This window comes from Larus michahellis, chromosome 2 (assembly GCF_964199755.1).
Source record: "Larus michahellis chromosome 2, bLarMic1.1, whole genome shotgun sequence".
Lineage (NCBI taxonomy): Eukaryota > Metazoa > Chordata > Aves > Charadriiformes > Laridae > Larus > Larus michahellis.
The window spans coordinates 47,880,921-47,906,788 of NC_133897.1; the positions used below are offsets into that span (position 1 = coordinate 47,880,921).

A 25,868-nucleotide genomic window follows, 5' to 3' on the forward strand; every position below is an offset into this window, starting at 1 on the left:
TGGCTGGTGTTCAATATCCGATCAGCTGAAGGAATCTTTACTAGCAAGCTTGAGCGATTGCGCTGCAGGATATAGATGGAACAGAACTGAATGTGCTGGGAAGGCAGCCCCATGCATCCTGGCTCTCCCATTGCCTTCATTCTGTGGTACAAAATCATCAATCAAAGCTGATCCCATGGAAGTTACTTCTAAAGGAGAATCAGAGAGCTAGAGTTCTACATTACCTGCAAACTTATTTAAACACACATACTTCTAAACCCAAACCCCCTTGCTCCCAGGTGAGATTTTCTAAAATATTCATCACTGGCCCAAAACAGCTTCTTCTGGAACTAGTAACAAGAATGTTTTCAATTCAGTGGGAGCACAACTCATCTGAAGCCGTACCCTTCGGACAATCCCACACGAATTACTTTTGGTCAAATTTTATCCTTAACTTCTAAGAGGTCACATCTTTCACTGTTGTCTTTTATCAAACGAAGAAGCCAAAATTCAAACACTAAGAATAACAATGATCTAATTTCTTCATTTATATACATAAATATTTCAATGGAAAGATCAATCCACTGCTTATCTGTTCTTGTGTATCATCTTTCAAAAAAAAAAGGTGGCTTGAATATTCTTTTGGTACAAACCCAGTTTTTCTATCACACAAGACCAAGTGATCTGTTTTTGCATGAAGTTACAAATCACTGGTTGTCATCAAATCAGGCCGTGCAAAATTTCTTTTGGAAAACGTCTCATGCAAAGTTGGATATTGGGTGTGAGATTAAGAAATACAAATGAAACAAAATAAGAATTCCCAAACATAAGAGATTATAAATTTGGGCAGCTAAAATACGACCCATTCGAAAGCCAGACAGATCGTTTGGATTAATTAGGCATATTTTAAGACATGCAATCCTGATGGATAGATCGTGCTCTCCAAGCCAGATCTGTTTACAGCTACGGTCTGAACTCTTCATAACAGCTGGATGTGTCAGGCTTTTGAAAAATTGCTACTCAGGCCACAGACTGAGTGGGCATGTTTGGGTGCCCGTGTGATAAACTGCTAACATTAGAAATGCCCACGGTTCAGGCCAGGTATCTCTTGAAACCCTTTATTACCGCTTTCTTGGAATATGGAAGTTGAAAGCTGGCAGCCTTGTGGCAGAGAGAGAAATAAAGACAACAGCTGCAAAACCGTGTTGTTTTTATTTTAAACATGCAAAATACAGTTCATGCATCTGCCATTTTGAAAAATCTCTCAGTTCATAGGAGATTAAACCAAAGACATTTTGGCTATCGACTCTCAATAAATATTTCAAAATGCTTTACAGTGTAAAGATAAGAAATTTAGCAAAATTTCAACAAACCTGTATAAAAAACAGATACAGATAACTTTTTATTTCAAGGCGACATGCTGTAATGTAAAGAGTTTACTTTTTTTTCTGGATGTTTTTTTCTCATAAAAAGTTTTCAACAATACAACCGCTTAACAGATTTAAGCCTTTAGGCTACACATGCAAAAAAAATGGTTATTTTAGTTAAAAATCACCAAAACGTGCTATTTTGTTTGTTTCATTTTTAAGTACAGTAGTTGTAGACAGTAGCATTTTTCTTTTTTAATTTTGTAAAAGAATGCAGGCAGGTTCATGGAGCTAGTGTCCTGGAAGACTCGTACTCTGACATACATTTTGGTTTTATCCCTTTGCCATTGTAATAGTCCACGACTTGGTTTGGAACTTCAGCCAAAACGCTTTTTGCTAGAGCAGCTGGGGATGCCTGCAGGAAATGGTAGAAAACACAAGTGTTAACCTGTCTCCGTGCTAGAAGTGTCATGGTTTTTAGAGGCATTGGTGCTGTGAGATCAAGGTAGGAAGTACGGTACAGAAATGGAAGGTAAAAAAGACTCAAAGTGAGCGGCGCTATTGCTGGAAGCTCATTTTGTGAGTCAGTTTGGGCTTGTAGGTGTAGCTGCCTGAAAGTACACTAAGGCCAAAAGTGCCCTGCATGTTTTTCAGGTCCATTTGGCGTATTTTAAGTTCAGAGTAACTGAACTTCCCTGCACTCTGGGAGAGCACCATATCATAATGAAAAGGGCTGTAAAAACTTCATTCATCAGCGCTCAGTGAGGAACTCTGCAGAGCCTCAAGTTGGACACGAGTGGACATCACTGTAAAAGGGAGGCCTTCATCATCACCATCCTGCTCTTCGGTATCTGGCATGGTGTTTTAATAGCTGGGGAAGTTTTTAATTGGATAAAAAATATTTTTGTTTTCATTGTAATGAAACCATGGTCATGAGAAAGCTTCAGTCCTAGGCTTTGTGGAGGCTTTAAAGCTCTTCCTGCAAAGAAGAGTGGTGGACATAAATGGTGGACATAAATGGTGGATGTCAACCAGACTTAAGAACTGATGACCCTGAAATGTAGAGATGGATGTAGAGACGGCCACTGGCTTTTGCCACAGGCTAGTCCTCAGTGCAGTGAGACACCATGCCTGCCACTGACGACACACAGCTGCTGCCTCACACCCTGACAGTGTTTTGTGTGTGACTGTTACCTGCACGTGGTGCAGGGATTTTCCTCAGCCCTTGTATTCAGCAGTGACAAAAACGGGCTCCTGTGCTCCCATGCAGCTCAATAGCACATTCCTGCCCTGTGTTTTGGATTTACTTGTTTCTAAGTATTTGGGTAGAGTCGATTCCAGCCCCTCTGGAGCCAGCCTGCCTGACCATGTTCCCTCTGAGCCCACCACAAAAATGCAGTAAAAATGCAAATGCTTAAACATCAGTATGAAAAAGTTTTAACTAATATGTTTATCTCCAAGTAGAGCCATGGTTCACAGATTGCAGCTCAGATGATGCATGGGAATTCTTCATCTGGTGTCTGGGTCACATTTCTTCTGCACACCAATTATTTTTTCCCACACTAAAGAACACTTCCCCCCTCCCTGTCTGTAATATTGTCAGCCAGTTGCAAAACTACCACGTCACAAAGTAGTTGTATTGGCTATTTATTGCCCTACTCTGTTTCATGGGGTGGGATCCATATCCTTCCAGAATCTTAAAATTAGGTTTACACAGGATTTAAATGATAAACTATTAATAGGCAGGCTAATCCAGGGGTCAGAGAGCCCCTGGGCTATTATAAATTCCAGTATCGAATGTTACAATGCTACAAATACAAAGATAACGCTAGCAAAACTAGAAACAAAACTATTTTTTCTATTTTGGTATTTTGAGTCACATATGTGATTAGTAACAAATAAAATGAACTGCTGTTTCCCTGCTGTGAGATTTATACCAAAAATATTTGTACAGGCAAAAAAAGCATGGAACATTTCTGCACGAACAAACTGGCAAAGCAGAGCCCATACTTTGCGTGACAGCACAGCAACTGTTCTCAGGTGTTACACAGCAACAGAACCCATTTATTTTAATCCTTCAAAGTGAAATTCATGGTTTTCCACAGTTGCCCTGTTCTTGCCTCAACCTGTTTTCACTGAAATCAGTAGAAAATACTCCTTGGAGTCAGGCAAATGCCTGATTTCTATGTTGCTACTGAGAATTATGGTTTTTTAATCTCCTTCCCAGTGTGCCAAAGCTGTATGTACCTTAGCCTGCCTCTGTGCCATCTTACCAAAAATACAACTCTACATAAAGGGTAAAACCAGGGAGTGGGGGAAGACTCCCGGGGCCACCACTGCACACACAAGCACTAGAAATAGAGCAAACTTCACTCTGCTCTATTTTTAAAAATGCTGAGCAGGAGCGCTTGCCACCAGCTTCTCTGGCTCATGTGTAGTCCGTGTCTTGAAAATTGGGCCAAGACTCATCTTTCTGCATCATCCTCCTGTCGACACTTCTCTCTCTCTTCTGATGCCACATCTATTCCTCCTGACCGAAGGGTCAGCCCTTCAGAAGAGGCTCTGCCAGGGCTCAAGATGCACGGCTGAATCACCGCTTGCTTGAGGAGTCAACTGTGCTACAAGCTCCTCGCCCAGTGTCCATGTGAAGTAAGAAGCCCTTCACTGAGGCTTAAGCTAAAACATTTATCATGCCCGCAGGCTCACAGGCTACCTGTGGCCCAACACAGAGTTGCTCTGGGCTAGCTGGGTTGACTCCATGCTTCAGTCTGAACATGGACAACTGTTGTGTTACAGTACAATACAGTTGCATCATGCCGGTGTTGTCTGTTTTTTCTGGAGGCTCTTTCTAGTAGGGACCATCCCAAAACTGGGGTTAGGGGTGTCTTCCTGTCTGGTGGTCCAGGCCACCTGCATCTTACATACTTCTGTGGTGGTAAAGCACTCTCACTTCTAGACCAGATGGTACAAAGCAGCATTTGTATAAGTAAGAATCAGACCCTGTAACTTCTGAGGAAAATCCAGCCCCAGTTCAGCAGTGCCTTGTAAGAGTTACCTCGCTGTGTTTTTAACACAGAACGTACATTAATGTTTTACTGTAATGTTTTCTCCAGTGTTTAACTGCTATGCTTGAAGAGCATCCTAGCAATAAACACCTCAAGACGAATAGTTCTCAACTGATGGCTAATGCACAACAATCAGATCAGCCAGCAGCAGGAAAATAATCCCCTATGATGATAATTGGTGTATATTACAAATGACTGTTGATTCAGTTCCATAGCTTCACCATGCTTAATCTTTAATTACAATGCACAGTGCAAAACATTGCTCCTTGCAGTGGCTCAGAGCTGTGCTTTCCACACTCATTTGTGATATATGTGTTAAGTCACAGCTGTTAGCCTTTATGATTAAATACAACGCAGAGTGGAATACAGTCTACCTGTGGCATTAGATTTGTGCACAGTAAATATATCACGCATCCTAAAGGCAGAGAATTTCAGCTTTTAAAATATGACTCTGAATGGACTGAGATGGGTGATTTTCTTCAACTACATTTCAATGATTGTGAGCATCACCGTTCTACTGTTGAGGTGAAGGACACTCACATTGCTGGAGTGGTGATAATTATAGAGAGAAGAAATTCACTTGGGTTCAGGGAAAAGATTTTCCCTTGGTTATGTTCCCCTGTAATAAATTGCGTATGTCACTCACTATACAATGGGACATTTTTTTTAAACAGTAATGGTTACCTTGATTTTATCAAGCCTCTGCAACTACAGGATTTGCCAAGAATCACTACAATTGTTATTATTATTTTGATAGCTTCAAAGCTATTCCTTAAAATGAGAGTAAAAAGGTAAGATGCTTTACTGAAGTACTCCTGATACACCACATCATGCAGGAGATTAAAGCCCTACAGTAAATATTTCTGTCTACATTGGGTCTTGAGCTAGGAAAACACTGAAGTGAGTATGAGGTTTTACGTATGTGAATAATTGTAACTAATTGAAATATGTTAAATGCCTGTATGAGGGCTCTGCAGGATCGGAACCTTCTCTGAAGTCAAACTTAGAAAATAAATATAGATTCACTCTATAGGTTATTTTTACAACTTCCTTCTCTCTCCTTTTAATTTTCTCACAGGGGCAGCTTTTGGATATATTATTTTTGATCTCTTTGGATAGATAAAAGATTTTGAGTTCCAGGCTGACCTGAGAATAGAAGTAATGAAAAAAAATATTGCGTTGAGTTGACTCCAAATGAATTTTGGTTTACTGTTCTGGCAAAACAAAAAATAATTGCTCACAAATAACATTTTCTTCCCTCCTTCCATCAGTAGTGGAGGTAATACAGATTTAGGCATAAATAAATACTCAATTTATCAGAGAAATTTATAAATCTTATACAACTTGATTTGTAGTCTTTCTAAAAAGATCCTTTAACTTTTTTTTTCTATTTAGTAGTTGAACCAAATACCAAAACTAAACACAAGGTACATTGACAAAAGGGATGTGATTTTAAACTAAATACATATTTTACTTAAAGCTGTGAAATGTAATATGCTGATTTATGGTAATTCTTGTGTGTGATCAGAACTGATCTAACCAAAATCTCCAAAAAGGGTTAAATCTGTATTTTTCTGTGGGGAAAAGAATAAGTTTGAATCATAACATCGCAATCGTTTTTACCATGAAAAATTATTTTACTAGTTGATGCAAAAGGCATGGTCTTTTGTTTGCGCTCTGGATAAGTAAGCAACATAGCTGTGAATGTCACTTTGTTCAGAGAGAGAGATTATTTGGGATATGACAATAAAGAAAGTCAACCAGAAGTGGCTATTGTTAAGGGCACTCATCCATTACACTGACATTTGTTGAAATGCTGAAAGATCACAATAAACAGACTAAATATCAAGTTGCATAAGATATATTGACTTTTCTGATATAGCAAATACATGATCTATCTCTATATCTATATTATCTCTGCTACTGAGAGAAAGGGGGAGAAAAATACCACTATTTAGCAAGAGCGATAAATTTTTAAAATTGCTATCCTCTCCTAGTACTGGGGAAGTTAATCAAAACCAGCTAAAAATGCAGGCCATTTGACCAATGCTAGCAATTAAAATCACACATAGAATTGCTCGCAAGTTAACACCAGAGGCACAATATATTCAGCGCCCAGGACTGCAACTGTCAGCGTTAATCTATTCAATAAAGGATGATTTCAACTTATATATACAAAATCACAAAGTGAAACTAAAAATAACAAATGCAGCTGGCTGTGCCAGTTCCTTGCAGCAACATATTTTCAACTAATTGAAAGTAGGTCTAGCACTAGCCCATAAATAACTCTCCTCTCGACACTTTCACAACAGACTACAGTGCAGCACTACGCACTTGTGATTATCTGATGAAGGAGAATTGTGGGCTATGAGCAGGTCGAGCTCATCCTTTATTCCAGCAAAGAGGTGATTGAGTGGCACTGTCAACATAGAAATGTATGTATCGACAATTCAGTGGCAAATCTGCAGCCATTTGGCATGGTGCCACCAAGCTTATAGCACAAGGTGAGTTTTACCTTGTATGAGGATCCATTCTTTACATAAAGGTAGAGGGAAAAGAGGAACAAGTCTGTTCCTCTTACTCCTCAGTAGGGTTTGCGACAGTAAGAAGTGTGTCTAGATGTAAGAGAAATAATGGTAGAATTGTAATTTGAAGAGAGAAAAAAAAGTAACTCTTGAGGAAAATAAAATGAAGGTATTTTGGAAGTAGCAAAAAGAAAAAAGTCCCCTGTGGTAACAAAAAGCCTAGAAAAACTAAAGAAATGTAAACACCGCAAGCCCATACACAGACCAAAACCAGCCCAGAATTGAAAACTTCTGTGTGACAAGTTCAGATCTAAGCATCACTAGTGTATGAGAGCAGATTGGAAAGGGCAATCTCATGAGGAGAATGAGTCAGTTACGCTATGCAGTAAAGAAATTTCAAATCAAATATCGAGGATATCCTTCCTAAACATGGTTGAGCAAAAAAACAGTCCAGAGAACCACTTAAATATAACAGAAGGAATGAGGGGAAGGAAGGGAGAGAAATATGGAAAAACAGAGGGAAAGGGATGCGATCAGTATCACATAGGAACAAAACGGCCATTTCATGCCTTCATACAGAGGAAAAGGCCCCTGGAAAACCTGGCTGTGTGTGGGAAAGCTCCTGTGGGCAGACGCTGTCTCTACCCAGCTGCTGAAAAAGTCCCTGGGGCAGATGCTGCAATGTAGGGCAGGTCACTGAGGAGTAAAGTACATGGCCAAGGGATTATTTCAAATTTGGCAATTTAATGCTGGGTCTCTCCTTTCCGCTCTTAGAGTGTCTCCTACACCACACTGGAACAGGGACAGCTGGCTGACAACACAAGGAGGCTCTTAGTAATAGCACTTCCTTGGATTTTTTCTTGTACAGAATTTGGGTAAAGGGTTTGGAGGCAACCAGGATGCTGTGGGTGGATATTCCTGCCTTTCAGAACCTAGGAACCTGAATTTCAATAAGGAAACAGCTTCCTGGGGAACACTATGAGTACAAATCCACAGCCATTTCAGCTGCCTGTGGAAATTAAGGGGTGGAAAGCAGAATACAGTAGTCCTAATAGAACAGATGCAAAGAGAATGGAAAAGAGACACTAGGAAAAAAAAAGTAAGGGAGGGCAAACAAATTAAAGTCAGGGTGAAAATAGAGGTAAGGACTGGCACCACAAGAAGCGCATGGATTCTGCCCCATCTCTTCTTTTCCCACCCTCACCATCTCACAAATGGAGCACATTTCATTCTGTATCCATTTTTTTTTCTGTTTCTGACACAATAATGCCATAGGTTTACTAAAAGCTTCATGCCCATCCCAAGTTAGGCCCAACCCCAGGGACCATTCACTATATGTTATATACATTCACCCTTCTGCGTAATGGATGGAAAAGTCAGCTTACATGTTTGAAGTTCCTAAATGGCACAAACTGGACAATGTCTCGAAGCACAGGCTCGCCCTTGGGAGACCTCAGGATCCCATCATCGCCATCCAGCATCTGCATGTCACTAAAATCGGCGTTCCCCACCCCAACGATGATGACTGACATGGGAAGGTGAGAGGCATGGACAATGGCCTCTCTGGTGTCAGCCATGTCTGTGATGACGCCATCCGTCAGAATCAGCAAGATGAAATATTGCTGAAGTTGTTGGACAAGAAGTGAAAAATTATATCATTAGTTAATCTTCCAAAGCTGCTTGCCCTTTTCCAGTATAAAAGTGTTTCTGGTAACTCAGTCATAGACTTTTTTAAATAGAAAAGAGCCTTTATAGTCACTCAAAGGCTAAGTGTGTTTCCCATCCAAACCTCCTCAGCTACTAATTTCTCCTCTTCTGGAGTTTAGCTGTAGTTCAGGTAACTTCCAGGAGCTGGAGGGAGCAGAGAGATGTAGAAAAGGGGGTCTCTAGCTGATAGGGCTGGGAGAGTCAGGACTTTGGCTGGGAAGTCTGGAATAGTCCTGAGATCCTCACTAGCCCTATTTTCCATCTGCTGCACAATCACTTCTGCTCACAGTTTCCAATTACATTTTTTTTCCCTTTTTTTCCCTTTTTTTCCCTTTGGGAACCAGTGGGAGGCAGGGAGGAATGGGGTATTGAAGCGTTACAAGCCTGTAGCCGAGCTGTCATGGAGGTTATGACAGCACTTTGCAGAGGAGCTTTGCTAACAGGCAAGTGGGATGGGTGCAGCCGTCTGCAAACTGGAGGGTGACCCACTGCTGCCTGCGGGAGAAGCACCACACCATGGCAGGTTTGCTGCGTTCTGCAGAGTAATGGGGTCCCTGAGGCAGACAAGGGCATGTGCAGGGAGGAATATATCCATCTTCAAACACTCCATGCAGAGCCCCGAAGAGAGGTTTTCTCATTCTCTAAAGGAGAGCAAACAATTTTATGCTCTTGTCATTTCTTCGCCAAAACTCCAAAGCCCACTGAACTGGATCATGGGCTTCAACATATCTTCATTTGGTATTGGGAAAGAGTGACTCTTACGTGGATCCTTTATGAATTGTTAGGCAGTTGGAGTCATTTAACAAACATGCATTAATAGGAAAAATGAACAGAACATAGAATTTGGTCACTCTGCATGAGCAATACCAACAAACTAATCATTAAATTTTATGTATATGCAGCTACATAAATTCAAAGTCTTCTGTTCATCACCTCCTGCCATGAATAAAACAAAACATGCAGGGAGAAAACTTCATCTTGAAGACTACTCCTATAAATAAATTTGTTTTTCAAACAGAAAGAGGGGAAGCGTAGGTCAAGAGGAATGAAGCAACTTACTCAATATGGCATACTAGTTCAGAGGCAGCACTGGGAACAGAATGAGCCACCCCAGGGTTAGGTGGGTATGGAAATTCAAACACAGCGATTCTGCATGTTAGGACTGGGACCCTAAATACAATCAAGACCCTGGAAACAGCAGTGGAGTGACAATCACAAGCCCAGACTCATGAACAGTAATGTTTGGGAACTGCTGCCTTAATAGGACTTAAAAAAAGGCTCAGCACGTGAAGAAAGCTTAGAGAAAGCTCTAAGCCTGGTGATGAGATGCAGGCCAATGTACAGCTCTATTCTGTTCCTATATGGCATTTTTCTTGCTGCAGTATACAAGTTCTCTCTTACATCATTTACTCCCACAGCACTACTCTTGTAAATGTTTCAGACCTACTTGCTCACATATTCACTTCAATTTTTTCATTCTTCCTTTCTCCCATTCTGTCTGGAAGGCAGGAGAAAAATAAGCCTAATGCTTTTCAAAGGCATAAATTTAAAACACGAGTCTTTTAGCCCAAGAAATCTGTCATGGGTCGTGTATCAGATGCAGGCTAGCAGACTTGTCTCCCAATTTCTAAAAGGGACATGATACTCCATGTCAGTAACAGCAAATTGAAAACTGTATCACTACAGTTTTCAAAGGAATGGTTGGAAAAATCCCCTGGTTGAACAAAAAAGTTTTAGTACAGCCTCTGCTAGAGACTTGAAATTGGGTAGTCTGTGTAGGGAAACATTTGAACTCCTCTTCTTGTATGATCAACACTTTAGGGCTTGGCCCCTAAATTTGTGTAACCTTAGCGTGCCATTTATATTTCCGCAGTGAAGAACTGGGTGTGTTACAGTAAAGCAGCTCTAAAAGCAGGAAACAGTGGGGGAAGAATTTAAAGTTGTGACTATCGAAGCTATAAAGGCTAGAAACAGTGCTCCAGCTGACACAGACTCAGGCTGCCTTCCGTGAAGGCAGTTAGTAAAAACTGTGAAGGCATGATTCACATACATGAAAAGGCCTTGTTTTGATGGCCTACAAGAGATCCATGATAAGACAAGAAAAAGGACAAACACAGCATTACGCCCTTACCGAGGCCTCCTTGGTATTGGTTTCCTCGGATGCTGATTTTGCCACCTTCTGGATGATGGGAGCAATGTTTGTTGGCCCATAGAGCTGCAGCTTGGGAAGGCAGCTCTGGTAGGCCTCCACAACACCTTGTATTCCTGGCATGAAAACCCACACAAAAGGCAAATGAATGTGGAGCACATCACTGCTATCGTGCTTGTTTCAAATGTAAATAAAAGTCAGGTTCTTAATGAATAAATACAAAATATCCCATGATTAGCAAGGACTAACAACTTCAGATAATTTCTGAGAAGCTGTCTCCAGCTGCCTTGAATCTAGTTTGTAAAATATAATTCATTATAGCATGTTTCTCCTTCCCAGCAGTTGTTAATGTCTGTTTTCCAGGTATCAGCTTGCAATGCAATAGCTTCCATCCTTCTCAGTGCAAGGTGTAATTGATCACTTCCTGATCAACAGCTAAGATTCATGCTAAAAGGGTAGACACAAATTAAAAACACTTCAACACTTCTCTCTCTTCCTCTTCAGATAAATATTTATTTCTGTTTATCATGGTAGTTACCAACGAATTTGCCCTTTGTACTTACAACCTAGAGCTGTCAAGGAATTCAACATCTTTTCAAATACCTGACTCCTCTGTGCTGAGAGAATAATTTTTCAGGGTGAATTTGCATAATTGCTCACAGGTTGAATTAGACTATGACCGAAAGCTGTGAAATCTTGGAAGAAACAGCAGGATGCTTTGCAGTCTACAGAAAAATGAGCTTCAGTCAAGAAGTTTTGATGGAGAACTAGCTATTTTGGGCTTTTTCATTTCAGGATATATAGCCAGACCAGGGAGAACAGACTTCTGCTGACACACTTGACAGATCACAAAATGGAAATTGGTATTTTCAGTCACTGAGAAGAAGGATTTCTTGAAGTGATGCACGTTAGCCTCTGCATTCAGAGCTCCCGGCTTACCAGACCTAAAGGATTAGAGGTCTAAAGTGATAGTAGAAGAGCTTTGTAAAGGATGCTGAAGAGTGAAATGACTTCAGTAAGATCCTAAGCCAGTTTCAGTTTGCACTGAGACTAGCTCATAAGGTTTTACTCAACCACGTTTACAGGATATATGGGTGCAGACCCATTGCTAACAAATCACAGGGAGTTGTAATTGCTTTACAATGGTACACCTGAACCTCGCATGAAAAAATGGTGGAGAATGCAGTCTTCTCCGCAATAGATAGTTGCAAACGTAATTTTCCATTGCAGTGCTCATAGACAAAAGAACACGCTCCAGTTATAGCAATGATTGGCTAAGATGTAGAGTAATGTTACAAAATTTCCCTTGGTAATTTCAGTGACTGAATTACATATTGCAAAACTGACCTTTTGTTAACTCCCAATTTTAAACCTGCTAAGGATTTCATTACATATACTTACTGATCTTGCATGAAGGCCTCATAAATCTTTCCTAAGATGATGACAAGATACACTGTAGCTTTTTTCTTACGCATTGAAATAATACGAGATAAACCTTAGTACCCGCATTCCACACAGATTTAGCCTGGTTCATGTCAGAAAGTTGCTTTCATCTTAGAAAGAAACATGTTCTAGAAACATAATTTCTTGTTCGCTATCTCAGATTAATATCTTTTAGAAATATCTACTGTCCTTATATATTCAAATCCAATAGGATATGTGAGTGGATTACTTTGTAGCTTAATTTGGTTGGACCCCTTTATTTTAGGGAGCGCCAGCGTGCATTTTTCTTCACGATTCAACTCTTTACATTTTTAATTGGAATCCACTTTCAATAGCTCTGATGAAATACAGTGTATGCATATAAATATGGGTTTTAGATGCATGTAAAATGCATGCATGTGCAGAAGCATTCATTCCGATCAGAAGTTGTCACTGTCTTCCTCAGACAACAAAGACTAAATACTATGTATAAGACTATAAATATAATATACTATAAATATACTAAATATAAGGCTATAAATATTAAAAATTTCAAGAATGGAAATAGTAACAGGGGAAAAAAGGTGAGAATATCTGTATTTTGTGAATTCCAGTGATCTTCATATCAATTCACAGTCCTTATTCAATGTGGCACGATGATTCACTAGCACACCTTGTGCTAGAGAAAGCTCGCTACTTCCACAAAGAAAGGGAATTCATTCTTCAAAAGCAAATTAGACGCATACTTTTTATATTGGATGCAACCTCTGTTTCTTGGTTTAAAGCAAGATACTCTTCTGCAATTTTCCTTTGTTTTCTGGCAAGTATGCTAAATATTATGAGGAAAAATAGCGGGGGCACTAAGCACTTTGTCTCCCTCTCACTCTTGCATCCTCTCTCCACATGATATGCTGGTGGAACTGCTCTCTGTGTCACCTAATACAGTGGGAGCATCTAGGAAACATCACAGAACAATTGGCGGTAGGAACTACTCAAGCATCCATCACAGGCAGGTGATGAGCAAGCTGCAGCAGATGCTTAAACAACACATTTTCTGTTCTGTCTCTTTTTCTTGCTTTCATCCGGGTGGATATTATTTTAAATGGTATCATTTAGGACAAAGAAGTGCTTTTTATACCTCGTAGACGCATGTGCAAGTGCTGCAAAATTTCTTCCTCGGCCTTCTTTCAGGCTGCAACCATCTTTTAATGTCTTCTTAGCCCTAAAACTCCTTTTAGGTGATGGCTTAGCTTATCGGATAACTGAGTCTTAGGCAAAGAATCAAATAAAGTTTAAATACATAACATAACAAATATTCAGTGACATAAGCCAACACAAAGCCCATAGAGCAGCTGCTTCCGTTTTTTTTAACCTCCTCACATTACCATTGCTACATTTTATTTTGTATCCATAGCATGGTATGGATAGTAAGCTCTTGCAGAGGGTTTGTCTGTCCACCCTCTGACCTGCTGCTGGCACTATGTAGATGAGACAGCCTTTTCAAGCACCAATCAATACAAATCATTCTGTAACAATGTCAGCATGATAAAAGAATTAGCCTTGGACTCAAAAGAGGCAGCAAAGGGGGAATAAAAAACGTGTTCTTTGCATAGAGTGCTAGGGGGTTTTTTTCCCTGATGTTCGCAGAAGGTCAGAAATGTCCTGCGTTTAGACTGGGAAACAAAGCTACATTTGAACACTACATGCATAATATGTTATCACCTAATACTGACCATTGTTAACTGTGACGTTTCAAACAGATCATGCCCTGTGTAGATGCCAATGTGTCTGTGTTCAGATGCAGGCAAGCTAACTAAATTTTAAAATATGATGGTCCAGACAAAATTCTGAGGTCTGTTTTCCTTCCCTGCCTCAGCCCCCGACGCTCAGTATGACAAAAATCTCGCTTTAAACTGGCTCACAAGCTTACAGGCAGCTCTAGATGCATACGTATCATTTCAGCTTCTTCTAACTCCATAGAAGCAATGTAAAAAGCTACGTGAGCACATCAAGCAGCTGTAGGACTTAACGCCCAATTACATTTCAAGCATATGACCTGCAGAGCCTGGGGCAGTCCAACAGCCCAAGCGCAACAACAAAGCAGGAACGCCCACTGAACCGAAACCAGAGGTCTTGCATCTAAGATGCATGAACTCTGCATTCTTTTAATGTTTCTTTCCTTTGCATTGCTTGTCCTCTCTCCTTTTCCTCACTTCATTTCTTGGCATCTTAATTCTCATCCTGAACATACTCCGCTGACTATGCCTGAAAGCAAGCCGCTGATAAGCTTGAGAAGGGCTGAATGGAGCAGCCGGAAAATTGAACAGGAAGAGTGTTCTGAAACACCAATTTCAGTGTTTGGAAGGTAGCAGAAGGATAAGGAAGAATAACAACCTGTGGATTTTAGGCAGCAATGATCATCTGACTAAGACTCTCAAATAAGTCTTAGTCTGGGATTACTTGTTGACTGTTTAGAGATTGTTGTCCCGTTATTTTCACCTTTTACGAAATGTGTGAATTGTGGCAGGAGATGCTAGAAAGAAAGCATCAGTCACCGCAGACCTCACTTACAAATACAAGACGTGCAGCAAGATCTGCTACTTGACTCTGGCCTCCGACTACGGAGGATTAGTGATTGTTGATGGAACACACCAAGATCTTACACTGTGCTAAAACAGCCTCCTGCTGCATTTGCTGTCATGAAAGTATGCTTCCTTCTACTACAGTAGTCCTCAGTTGCTGCCCTGACCCTTTGGTGTTGGACATGGCTGGGCTGACTTGCAGCAGGCTACTGGTGCTATAGGTCTGGCCAAAGAACTGGCTCTACACAGAGGGAGTCTTTCATCACAGAAGTGCACATCCTGCATTTGCATGTCCTGCCTTTCTTAGCTACACAACCTGTGATGTTGCTGTAGCTGAAGATCTAGAATGAATCTAGAAACTAAGGCTTTAGTTTTCAGAAGTGCTAGTGATCTGGAGAAGTTCAAGTGCTGAATGTCCAGCATGGTGTACTTTCAAGGGGATCTGTTTTTCAGGAAATTAGTATGTGGCACTTTCTAAGGTTTCTAAAGCTAAGCCTGGTGGCTTAGAGTCTGTCTGGTTTTGCAACTCCCAGCTGCTTTCTTTAAAAAACACTTTAAACAATACTCAGGGGGTATAATACAAAATGCCAGCACATTTTGCACACAGCAGAAATGCGGCAGCCCGTCCTAATGTTACCTGCACATTCTGGGTTGTCTTCATTGAAATTGATTGCAAAATCATGAGACACCTGCAGATAAATGGAAAGAAGAGAAGAAGGCTGTAGTCAGAAGAATTATTCCAAAAGGACTTGCGGTTAAACACGCTTTACATTCTTTCTGTGTTGAACTAGAGATCTTTCAAGCTTTCAGCCATTAAGTGTGAAATACAGTCCCAGCTGGAACTCCCTGCAGAAACAAAATAACAAAACCGGAGTCAAACTTGTCAATAACAACAAGAAAACCAAGGAAAAATAGCACAAAGAAAGAACACCAGAGTACATGAGAAATCACATAAATATAGTGTCAGGATTGGGCTATCAATGCCAGGCACAGAAGAGGGATCTGTTGCTGAGGAGATTTAAATGCCTGCTCTCCCTCCCTCGGCATCTCAGATTGCAGGAGAGAGAAAGCAGGTTGTGCTACAGCACTGAGAGCATAAGCTCAGCCCTCTTCTGAATCCTCCGTTCCCCTGGGTGAACAGTTCCTCAGTTGCAGGCCGTGGGATTACTGGGTAAATAATTTATTCTCCAGTGAGATCAAGGCAGTAACCCAGACCCGCTGTCAAATAAAAATGTATGAAATGTCTAAGTCTAAGATGGTTAAGAAATTAGATTAGGCTGGGGGAAAATTAATAAGAAAAAAACTGAAGACACTTGTTTTTTCACAAATTTCATGACTATTGCACCCTGTCTCTCTGTCTCTCTCTCTAAATCTGTCTGTGATAAAATACCATGGAGGTATTTGCTAAGAGAAATTACTCTGAATATAAAAAAAATGCCGATTTTCTAAAAAACCCAATGTATTGTATCTTTAGTGACTTGAGAAAAATAATACAAGACTTCCATATGCACAAATAATGCAAGGCAATGTAAGTCTCAGGTCCCAGGCTTCCTCTATCTGTCTGTCACTTACAGATCTGTATCCACAAGACAAATCTTTGGGGACTGAAACTTTCTTCAGTTGCTTTTTTCTGGTTTTAAGTTTTGTTTTGGCCTGCATTTGATCCAATTTCCTTTTTACTCCTTTCTTTGGTCACTGAGGAGGCTTGATTCCTTTTAATCTTTTTAGCTCTGAAGCTCAGTTTCTTAATTCTCCTCTTTGTCTTCAGTTGTGTTGAATGAAGCCCAACTTTTGTTTTGCAATGCACAACATATATATATATATATTTTGGTTTGCAAAAAGTAGATATGGCTGAGAGTTAAGCAGGTGATTTGCATAATTTAGAGTTGAATTCAAGTATATCGTTCCAGATTCATGAAGGCATTTATATGAAGCTAACTTCAATTACACACCTTTGAGACTTTATAGATCTCTGCAGGACCTTCATAAGTGTCAACAGTCCTAGTCATATGGAAAGCAACGTGTTTACTCCCAGTACAATAGAACTTGGATTATTTGCAGAAAAAGATTTATTTCTTGGATGTTGCTGTTATATTTGGTAGTTTAGATGACTTCACAGCACAGCACAGAAATTGGTCTATGACTAATAGACCCATAGATCAAATATGTGATTACAGAGAAGCTTCTGTAAAGGCAAAGTGGTATAAGTTGGCTAATTACTGCCAAAGAGAGTTTCTCATAGAGAAATTGAATTTCCCTGTCATATGCTGGCCTTGCTCTCTGCAGTGATGCCTACCGTTACTTATTAAGAGGTTAAATAAAAAAGGACTTCTACCATAATGGGAAAAGTCTAAAGCAAAAAATCACTGAAGAGCCTGCAGCCAGCTCAGCCCAGCCAGGAGTTTGCTATGTCTACACCAAGCATCAATTGCCTCTTACAAAGGATTCTACGTGGGCCATTCAGGCTGCCCTACTCGGCCATGGAAAATAATGCAGAAAGTCACAACGTATGTTCCTCACTGAGCAGACACAGAAGAGCAAGGCTGTCAGATACGCTTCAGAAGTGCTCCAGAGCCCTTCTGTCTGTCTGCTCTGTACGTCTCTTGGCACACTTTGCCCAGCTGGTATCTGCCAGTCTCATGACCAGCTTCAGGCCAAAGGTAATTGCATCTGTCAAGAGCGGTTATGTGAGTTTTCACTCACTGATGATTTTTTTTGTTATTCAATAACCTTTCTTCTTCCTTTAGGCTTTCTGTATTTTGTGTTAACTGCATCTCAAGAGCAACAAGGATGGCGATGCATGTTTATGTATTACAGGCTGATTCTTCCAACAGTGTGCGTCTTCACTGATTTTATTTCTTTATTCCAAATGCATTTGAAATTATAGCAAAAGAAGTGTCACAATTCTTTTCCAGAGCTATGAATACAGTATTTTAACCTCACATGCAAGCATGGGCTGGATGCTTTTGTTGCTATACCTCTTTCAGGATCACACTATACAAACAATTTATCTGGTTCAGAGCTATGGCACCCAGCCTATTATTTAAGAAAGACGTAGACAACAGTTCAGGCCAATAAGGAAAGCCCAAGTCTAGTAAGTGTGCACAATGATCCAAAAAATAATACTGTCTGAGCAATGGCTGCTGTTCTCTCAAAGCAGGTGGCTCTTACACGTTGTCATCCTGATTCACCAAGAACAGCGTTAAAATTTATCCTGAAGGCAGGACAGGAAACACAATGAATGCAGAAGTATTGGGTTGTTTCCTAAGCTCTCTGAACAACATATCACAATTTAAACTAGCTTAAAGTACAACGTGAAGGAGAGAAGTTCTTTGAGCAGCTCAGTGATGGTTCACAAACAGGAAATCATCACTCGAGGCAAAGCCAACAGCAGATATTTTTAAAGCAGAGTTTCTCCAAATGCTCAGAACTCATTCTCCACTCAGGTGAGTAAAGCCAGCTGTGCTTCAGCCTGCCTCTGTGCTGTCTCCCTTGTGGTGGCAGAACCATGGGTGTGCCACAGACCCTGGATTAAGTTTCGAATATGTAGCTGACCCTCTGCTCAGCCCTCCTCCTCTCTCTTAACATCAGTCCATAAAGTCAATCCATAAAGGGAAAGGAGAGAGAAATTCTGGACTGCAGAGGTGATTACATATGATCAGCGTGGCACTACCTGATGCCACTCAAAGCCTCTAACTGAGGACATTTCCTTGCACTTGGCTATGTATTAATCTTTTCCCTCTGCAGGACTCCAGATAAATTATTTAGCAGATACCATCACGGATGCGGGATTATTAAAATACAGCTGTCTAGGAATTTCCTGCACCAGGAACGTGTTATTTCTCAGGTAATTTCTTCAAGGTTTTTAACAAGCAAAATAAGCAGCTCTACCATACATCGCAATGTAGATTACAGCAACAGCATTTTTGAGGATACATCAACTAAATAAATGGTCTAAAATATTTTTGCTGAGGCAGATTATAGTAAAATATTTTTCCCCACTGTACAGTGCCTCCATTGCTTGTACATACACAGTGACGAGCACCTGCATACAGAAAGGCAGTTGTCCATCAGTGTGATGGCACCCAGGAGACTATTGCAGAAATCATAACCATACTTCCATATGCTTATGACCAGCTTAGTGGAAAAGTCACCTGGATAGCAGGTAACTTATTTCCCTTAAGTTGGGATGTAATGAAATTTACCCTCATATCATGGCCCTTGCTAAATAGGTTTCTAATTAAGGCTGAAAGGAAAGGATAATTTACTAATTCATGAGAATTTTTGAGATTTCTTTAGAAAAAAATAAAGTCTTGTGGACTCAGATAGAAACCTCAAAACACAAACAAAACCCCTACCTTGGAATCTGACAAAAAATAAATCCCACAAAATCATAAGGAAATTGCTGGAAAGCTTTTAGACTACGCAAAAGCATTTTATTTAAGTTGCATCAAAACATGTTATTCTATTTTGGCCTCCACATTTTTTTAAACCCCTTTTACTCTAATTGAACTTCAATTTTTTTAAATAAAAAGCGGCTTTGACTCAGAAACCACGTTTTTCATTCATTTTACAAACATTGAATATGGATGCCTCAATTCTGAAAATCAGTAACCTTTTTTTTCGCCCTCTCTAGATTGTTGAACTCATTTAAATTAACCTCCCTGTCCCAAATAGCTCCAGCTTTCCAGAAACCTCTATGGTGATGGTACTGGAACTACTTGACAAACAATCTGACAAATTCAGCCATGTTTAGGAACGCTTTATTACTAATTTAAATGAAGATTGTCAAAAATCCACGAACAATAGATGCATACAAGCATAAATGCTGCAATGCACAATGTTGAGCACTTATCTGTGAATAAATTGAACACTATTAAGCCACTGCCAGTCTGAAAATTAAATACGGAATGCCTGCATATTTTGCAAAAGCTTAAGACTAAAAAATTTAAAAAAACATCGCTCAAAAGCTATTATTTTCAGAATGCTCATTAATCAAATAGTTTGGGAGCTGGACAGCTTGTGTCTCTGGCTAAGACCGCATTGTAGACATTTCTGCTTGGCAAAGCTTGGCCATTTATTTTCCTTTGTACTTGATTTTTGAGCATGCTGCCCAGTTTCCATGTCTAAATCCAGGTTGTGTGGATAAGGTAACAAATTCTGTTTTTTCCCTTGGGCTGTTACACATCCTTGTGTTGGTACCTTTTTGTCAGGTTTGCACATATTTTTGATTTCAAGTTCCTGCAAAGTGCAGGAATCACAAAGACCACGGCACTCCAAGTCCCTTATCTGTCCAGCAAACCAGACAGTGCAGGTTAGGGTCATAAAGACTGCAGTTACAGTGAGGTTCTCTCCAGCAACTCTTCCCAGCATTAGCAGTGAATGAAGCTTTCATTAAAAATGCAGAATTAACCAGGACTGTCTTAAAAGAAACCGCAAGTTGTCTCAAACCTATTTAGGTGTCAGCCTGCAATTCTGCTTTAGGAAAGAACACTTCATTATTGACAGTACACCTGTCACGGGGCTGACACAATTCTAACTTTCTTTTCATTTTAACAGTAAGTTTTGTGCTGCTCTGTGGTTCTTCAGCTCCTTTGAGTTCTTCCTGCTAAGAAATTAGCGTGTGTTGTTCAACTTTCTTTCCTCCTCTTCACCGTGACCTTTTGCAGCAGTGTCTGAGTCCATATTATCTGCCACCTCTTCACTTTACATCAGAGTTTTCAGATGCTTCTCGTTACAAAAAAAAAAAGTGATGGGTTGGAGACGCTGTTGTGGAATAACCAGCAATGTTCTGCAAGTTTCATGTGTCAGAAACTCAAGTGGGGAATACTGCTCTCAGAGGTTTACTTAGATCAAGGAGCAGGGTGAGGTATTCGTCAGGGTATGGGGGGAAAAAGGTCATATTGCTGAATATTGGATGAAAGATCTCTAGACTGATGAGGAATGTTATATATGGCATGTCTTGCTTCCTTCACTCCCACAGGTTCCTTATGCCACTAAGAAACTGCTGTTTTTCTGCTAACAGCTGAAGTGTTTCATTTGGAGCTGAAATGAGGGAAAATAAAGTCAGCATAACATAGCGGTGTGCTGTTGAAATGGAAATTCTGTAGAAAGCATATATAAAAACATGTTTTTAAAGGGTTCACCCTCAAGAGATTCATGAAGAGCCTACAGAGGTGGATACTGCCATTGTTCTGAAGTGCTAATGTAAATTGGGGGGTGTATTTTTCCATGGGGAATAATAGTTGGCATAGCAAACATTGCTTTTCTTGTAGAATGCAGAAGGATGTGAGGAAACTGGAATCTCACTAAACAGAGAGGTGGATACTGCCCTCCAATACCCATCCCCGGCTACTGTTAGGAGCGCAAGTCAATGTGAAACCAAGGCACTGGTTTGATGTAACACCACAAATGGACACCTTCCTCTTGTGGTCTAGTGCACCAAGGAAACCTTGGCAAAAAGATTTAAAGCTTCTGGCCAGCCTGAAAGCAGCAGCCTCCAGCTGGTCCTAAATAGCAATGGATACTTGTTACCATTGATTCATGCTGAATATTGAGTTACAGGCCTCATTTTTGTACAGGCTGTGACCAAGCATGACGTAAATTAGACCTGAATCCACTGGATCCACTTACTTTGCCTATTGTTTTTATCAAACTGCTTACCTGCCGTCTTCCCTCACTATGTTATTGCCATTCATATGGTGGTCAGCTTTCATTTAGACTTTTAAGGACGCTATATTATTTTAGCTGTGTGGAGGCTCTCATGATTACTTAGAAACCCTTGGCAGTGGGAGTAATTTCTTCCAGAGCTCTAGCAAATTGTTGTCTACTGGAAGAAATAAAAGGGCAGCTGCTGGTGTGCAGAGACCAACGTGCTACGAGCAGGTTAGACCATCTTATTAGGACTGCAGACTTGAAAGCAGGCACTCTAAATTAAAATGAAAAGCTGTTTTATCCATGTGATGGGGCCAGAACTTAGAAGTTCTTGTAACGATTCAACCTAAATTTGAAGATGTGAATTATGACAGGTATGACACCGCTATTCTTTAATAAAACAAAAGATATGTATGACTTGTAATACCTTTGACTGAAAGCATCAAAAGAACATTTGAATAGCATGAGATCTGCAGTGGCATCTATAGTGTTACCATATTTTTGCAGCAGAAGATAAGAACTTAGGGGAGACAAGTTGGGAGGACTTTTGTCTACAGTCTTTTATATCAGTTTTTTTACTGTTTCCTATGCATCTTGGCTACGTTCCACATGAAACAGTAATCATTGTTGGCTTTAAATTAACTTTATGATACCAGTGTAGACTAAATTACTGAAGTACTTTCAGATTTATTGGCCTTGACTTATTAATGCATCATGATGAGGCTGACTCTTCACTCTCTTAAATGGTGTACCTTTCAATTTAGAAGTGCAGCCAAAGCCAACCAGGGACTTTAAAATGTTGATATGGGTTATTTTAAGAAGGCGGATACTTGTATGGACTGTGTAGAGTATCACAGGGAGGGACTGAACAATAGCACAGATGACAGTTAATCCCTAATCCAGTTCCAGTTGGATGTGCCCATGATAGACACCAAGCTAATCATTTGTCCTCATCTGTTGCACAGAAGGACTACTCCCCCTGCAACGTTGTTCTTCTCTTCTTCAAAGTTTTATTACATTGGTAAACTGATATGTAATTTTGTCTTTGTCATTTTCTGTCACAATTTTCCATAGTGGAGACTAAAGATGTTTTTCTGGCCCTCACTTGTGTCTGTTTACTTTGGGACTTGTTTTGTTTACTCACATATTTGTAATCCACAAGCAAGTACCCCTGTCTTCTTAAGTATACCCTTACTTTTCCTGAACTTCTCAAAATCTGAAGGTCTGATTCATCCATTTTCTTGCTTTGAGGTTAGTAACATATGGACTCTTCAAGGCAGCTCGTGCTATTGAGCAAGACCCTTTATCCGTGCATGGGCTACTAAGTTCAATGCAAGTCGCTGACTTTCTTAAGAGTACTTGTCAGGAAATTATCCAAACGCCAGTTCTGCCAAAGCAGAAGATCAATTGGTGTTGGTGATTATAGGAATACCTGGTTTCCTAGTCCCCCTGAAATCACTTTCTGGCAAGATGTGTTTTTCAGCTGACACCTGAGATGTGCTCTCACAATCAGGTAAAGAGGCTGTTTGTTGCTTGGAACTAACAAAACTGGTATGTTGCCAATATGCTCGTGTGACCTGAGACATCAATGCCACCAGATGATTATTTTGGCTGAGAAAGAAGCAGTCTTGTGCTGTGAATTTTGCTCTACTGCCATCACCAGCAAACCAGTGAAAATATTTCAGCCGGCATAGTAATATCTTCCGTCCAGCAGTCCTTAGATAAGTATGGCTCTCTGCAGCTGAAGGAACTGCAAGTTTTCCCCCATGCAGTGATGGTCACCTTGGAAAGGATGGAACAACCAGCCCTTGTCACACCACCAGGTTGGTACCTTTGTTTAGGACAATCACAATAGTACACAGCATTGTCAATGATGGCTAGTAATGGGCTTGAAAGAGCAGTCTGGTTGTGATGCATAGTCCAGCTCATCCAGTCAACACTGCTATACAGCCATGGGTAAAGACACACATATTGGTGGCAAAGGGATGGACGTTTGAGGAGTACCTACTGTGTCTCACTAACATGTTTGGTGGTAGAGGCTGCTCGGTATGTTAATTCTCCAAAACACTCCTCCTGATATAGCAGAGATGGTTGTCAGCTGCTGCAGTTGGAACAGATACGCAACACACAGATGTTCTGTGTGCATTTACCACATTAAAATCCGTATCAAAGTTCTGGAAGCTGTGTCTGATTTTGGAAAAGCATTAACACTAGTGTTACTGTTCAAGAACAAAGCGCTGCAAAAGACCTTGCCAGGCACAGTCCACTTTTTCATAACAGGGCTTTTTAGTTTAGAACGCAAAGTTGTTAAGACTTACCTCAGACACCCGTTTGCAAGACATGTATCAAATCTGCTGTTCAACACTATTGTTATTCTTATGCAGGTATCAAACCTACAAGCCGTGAAGAACACACTGGTAGCTTTTTTTTTCATCTGCTGATTCATGCTTTACAATGCTGAGTTGACACATGATCCCTCTCTGCACAGAACTATTCTCACCTGGCCAGTGTTCACCTCCCTACTGCAGCCACAGCTGAGAGACACAACGCAGAGCAGGCGACATGGGGATATTGGATGAAGCTTGCATGATCAGAAGTCCAATGTTGTTCTTTCCCAGATAGTATCTGAGTTGCAGAATCCTCAACTAGTTTTTGCCCACACAACCTCTGCATGTGCAACACAGGATTTGAACTTTTGCCTGTTTCTTCTTAAGCTTTTCTCTGTTGGATGCTCCTTCTTTTATTCCACTGTCACTCCAGCCCTACCAGACTTCTCTCTAGCATGGATACATGCTTCTATATTTCTCTTCCTGGTATTGAAGATGTCCACCGTGACACAGAAATTTGCCACAGAGCGAAACTCTTCTAAGGTCTTTATTTTCAGGAAGATGTTCAATCTCTTCATAATAAAGCATAGACACTACGTCACTCGCTGAACCACATCTTCCAAAATGGGTTCTGTCAAACCAGAACTTGCAAAGCTTCAAAATATGCTTGGCAAGTGTTGTTCAAAAATTCAGTTCTCTTACTGGACTAGCATCCATTAACAAAGCTTTGACAACACCTTGAAATATTTTGGGTGTAACACAACTGTTTTAAGTCTAACCCTGATTTCTGGTTTCAGTGAGGTATCACTGGGTGAGAAAGCCAGATGAAAGAAAACAAGCAGTAAGAGCTGCTACCCCTAGTCCCTGCCCCGCATTGAACCATTTCTCTCTTATTTTGTGCCTCATGTAACAAGGAAACTAGAAAATGTTATTTATACACCTACTTTGTATTCTGGGGGTATCCTTGCTCCAAATCCAAAGGCTGGGAACATTTTGTCACTGGAAAAAAAAAAAAAAAAAAAGGAGTTCCCACAGAGAAATGCATTTTGTTACAATAAACATTTAAACATTTATTCTGTAAGCATTCATCAAAAAATGCAAAGCAGCACAACAGTCCAGAAATGGCTTTTAGGTTGAGTGTTACATGGCAGACTGGAAGGGTTTCAGATTAGAGATGGAGGGGTGTGTGCTGACCAGATGGGGGCGTGACATGGGAGATTTTTCAGGTGAACCCCTAGTATTTTTGCAAAGTTAAAATCATTTGGAGAATACCGAGGAATCAAGATGTCTTGTACTTCTCCCACAAATGCAATTACAGGTCTGTATTACCCACTCTTTTGCACCACCTGGCTGCAGCATGAGGGTGAGTTGCCTTAACAGCCTGTAACAACGTTTGTGTCGTATAAATACAGATGTGCTCCCCCATCTCAAAAATGGGTGTAGTGAAGAGATGACTCTATATTTAAAAGTGTTTACAAATTCCTAAAATATGCAAAAGGGGCAGTTTCACACCCCCAAACCTGCAGGTTCTGTAAAGCTTTCCACCTGCATCTTTGGTAGTTCCACTAAAACATGAGGTTATTTTAATTTGGCATAGGTTGACTGATAGCCTAGCAAATGCTGTGGCATGGTCAGTTTGCTTTCAGACACTTTAGTGAGGTTGTTCTACCCCAGTTAGATCTGTAGAGACAAAAATTCCTGATTCAGAGGACCTGGAAACCTCAAGGCTGTTAATACCCTTTCAGAAACGCAGTAATGTCTCACACAGCCCACATGCTGTCAAGCTGCCTCTTCCCAGATGGCAAAGTGGAAAACAACAAGCTGTAAGGAATGTCTCGTCCCTGAGTCAGCAAAGCACTTGATCACACACTTGAGGTTAGCAATTCACCCAAACATATGCTTAACTCAGAACACATCCTGAAGCCCCGCTGAAGTCACTGAACTGTACTCCAGCGCTCTGATGAATCAAACCCCTCATAGGATTGTCCATTCTGCTTTCAGGGCCCTTGGAAAAGTTGAGTTCTTACTATCATTGTTGGCACTTCCAAAATTTCACAAAATTCAGACAATTTTCTTTGTGTAGTTCAAGAC

General features: G+C 40.5%; 1 protein-coding gene across 4 annotated transcripts in view; it reads right to left on the reverse strand.

Moving 5' to 3' along the window:
* Positions 1-1,171: 1,171 nt before the first annotated feature.
* CPNE4 (copine 4) overlaps positions 1,172-25,868 on the reverse strand; it is a 249,600-nt gene continuing 224,903 nt past the window's right edge. For all 4 annotated transcript variants that reach the window (XM_074575177.1, XM_074575178.1, XM_074575179.1 and 1 more), the window contains exons 12-16: positions 24,722-24,776; positions 15,434-15,485; positions 10,775-10,908; positions 8,322-8,558; positions 1,172-1,761 (exon numbers count right to left, since the gene is read on the reverse strand). In XM_074575177.1, coding sequence (XP_074431278.1) covers positions 1,630-1,761; positions 8,322-8,558; positions 10,775-10,908; positions 15,434-15,485; positions 24,722-24,776 — 610 coding nt within the window. In that variant the 3' untranslated portion in view covers positions 1,172-1,629. The remainder of the gene's footprint in view (positions 1,762-8,321; positions 8,559-10,774; positions 10,909-15,433; positions 15,486-24,721; positions 24,777-25,868) is intronic.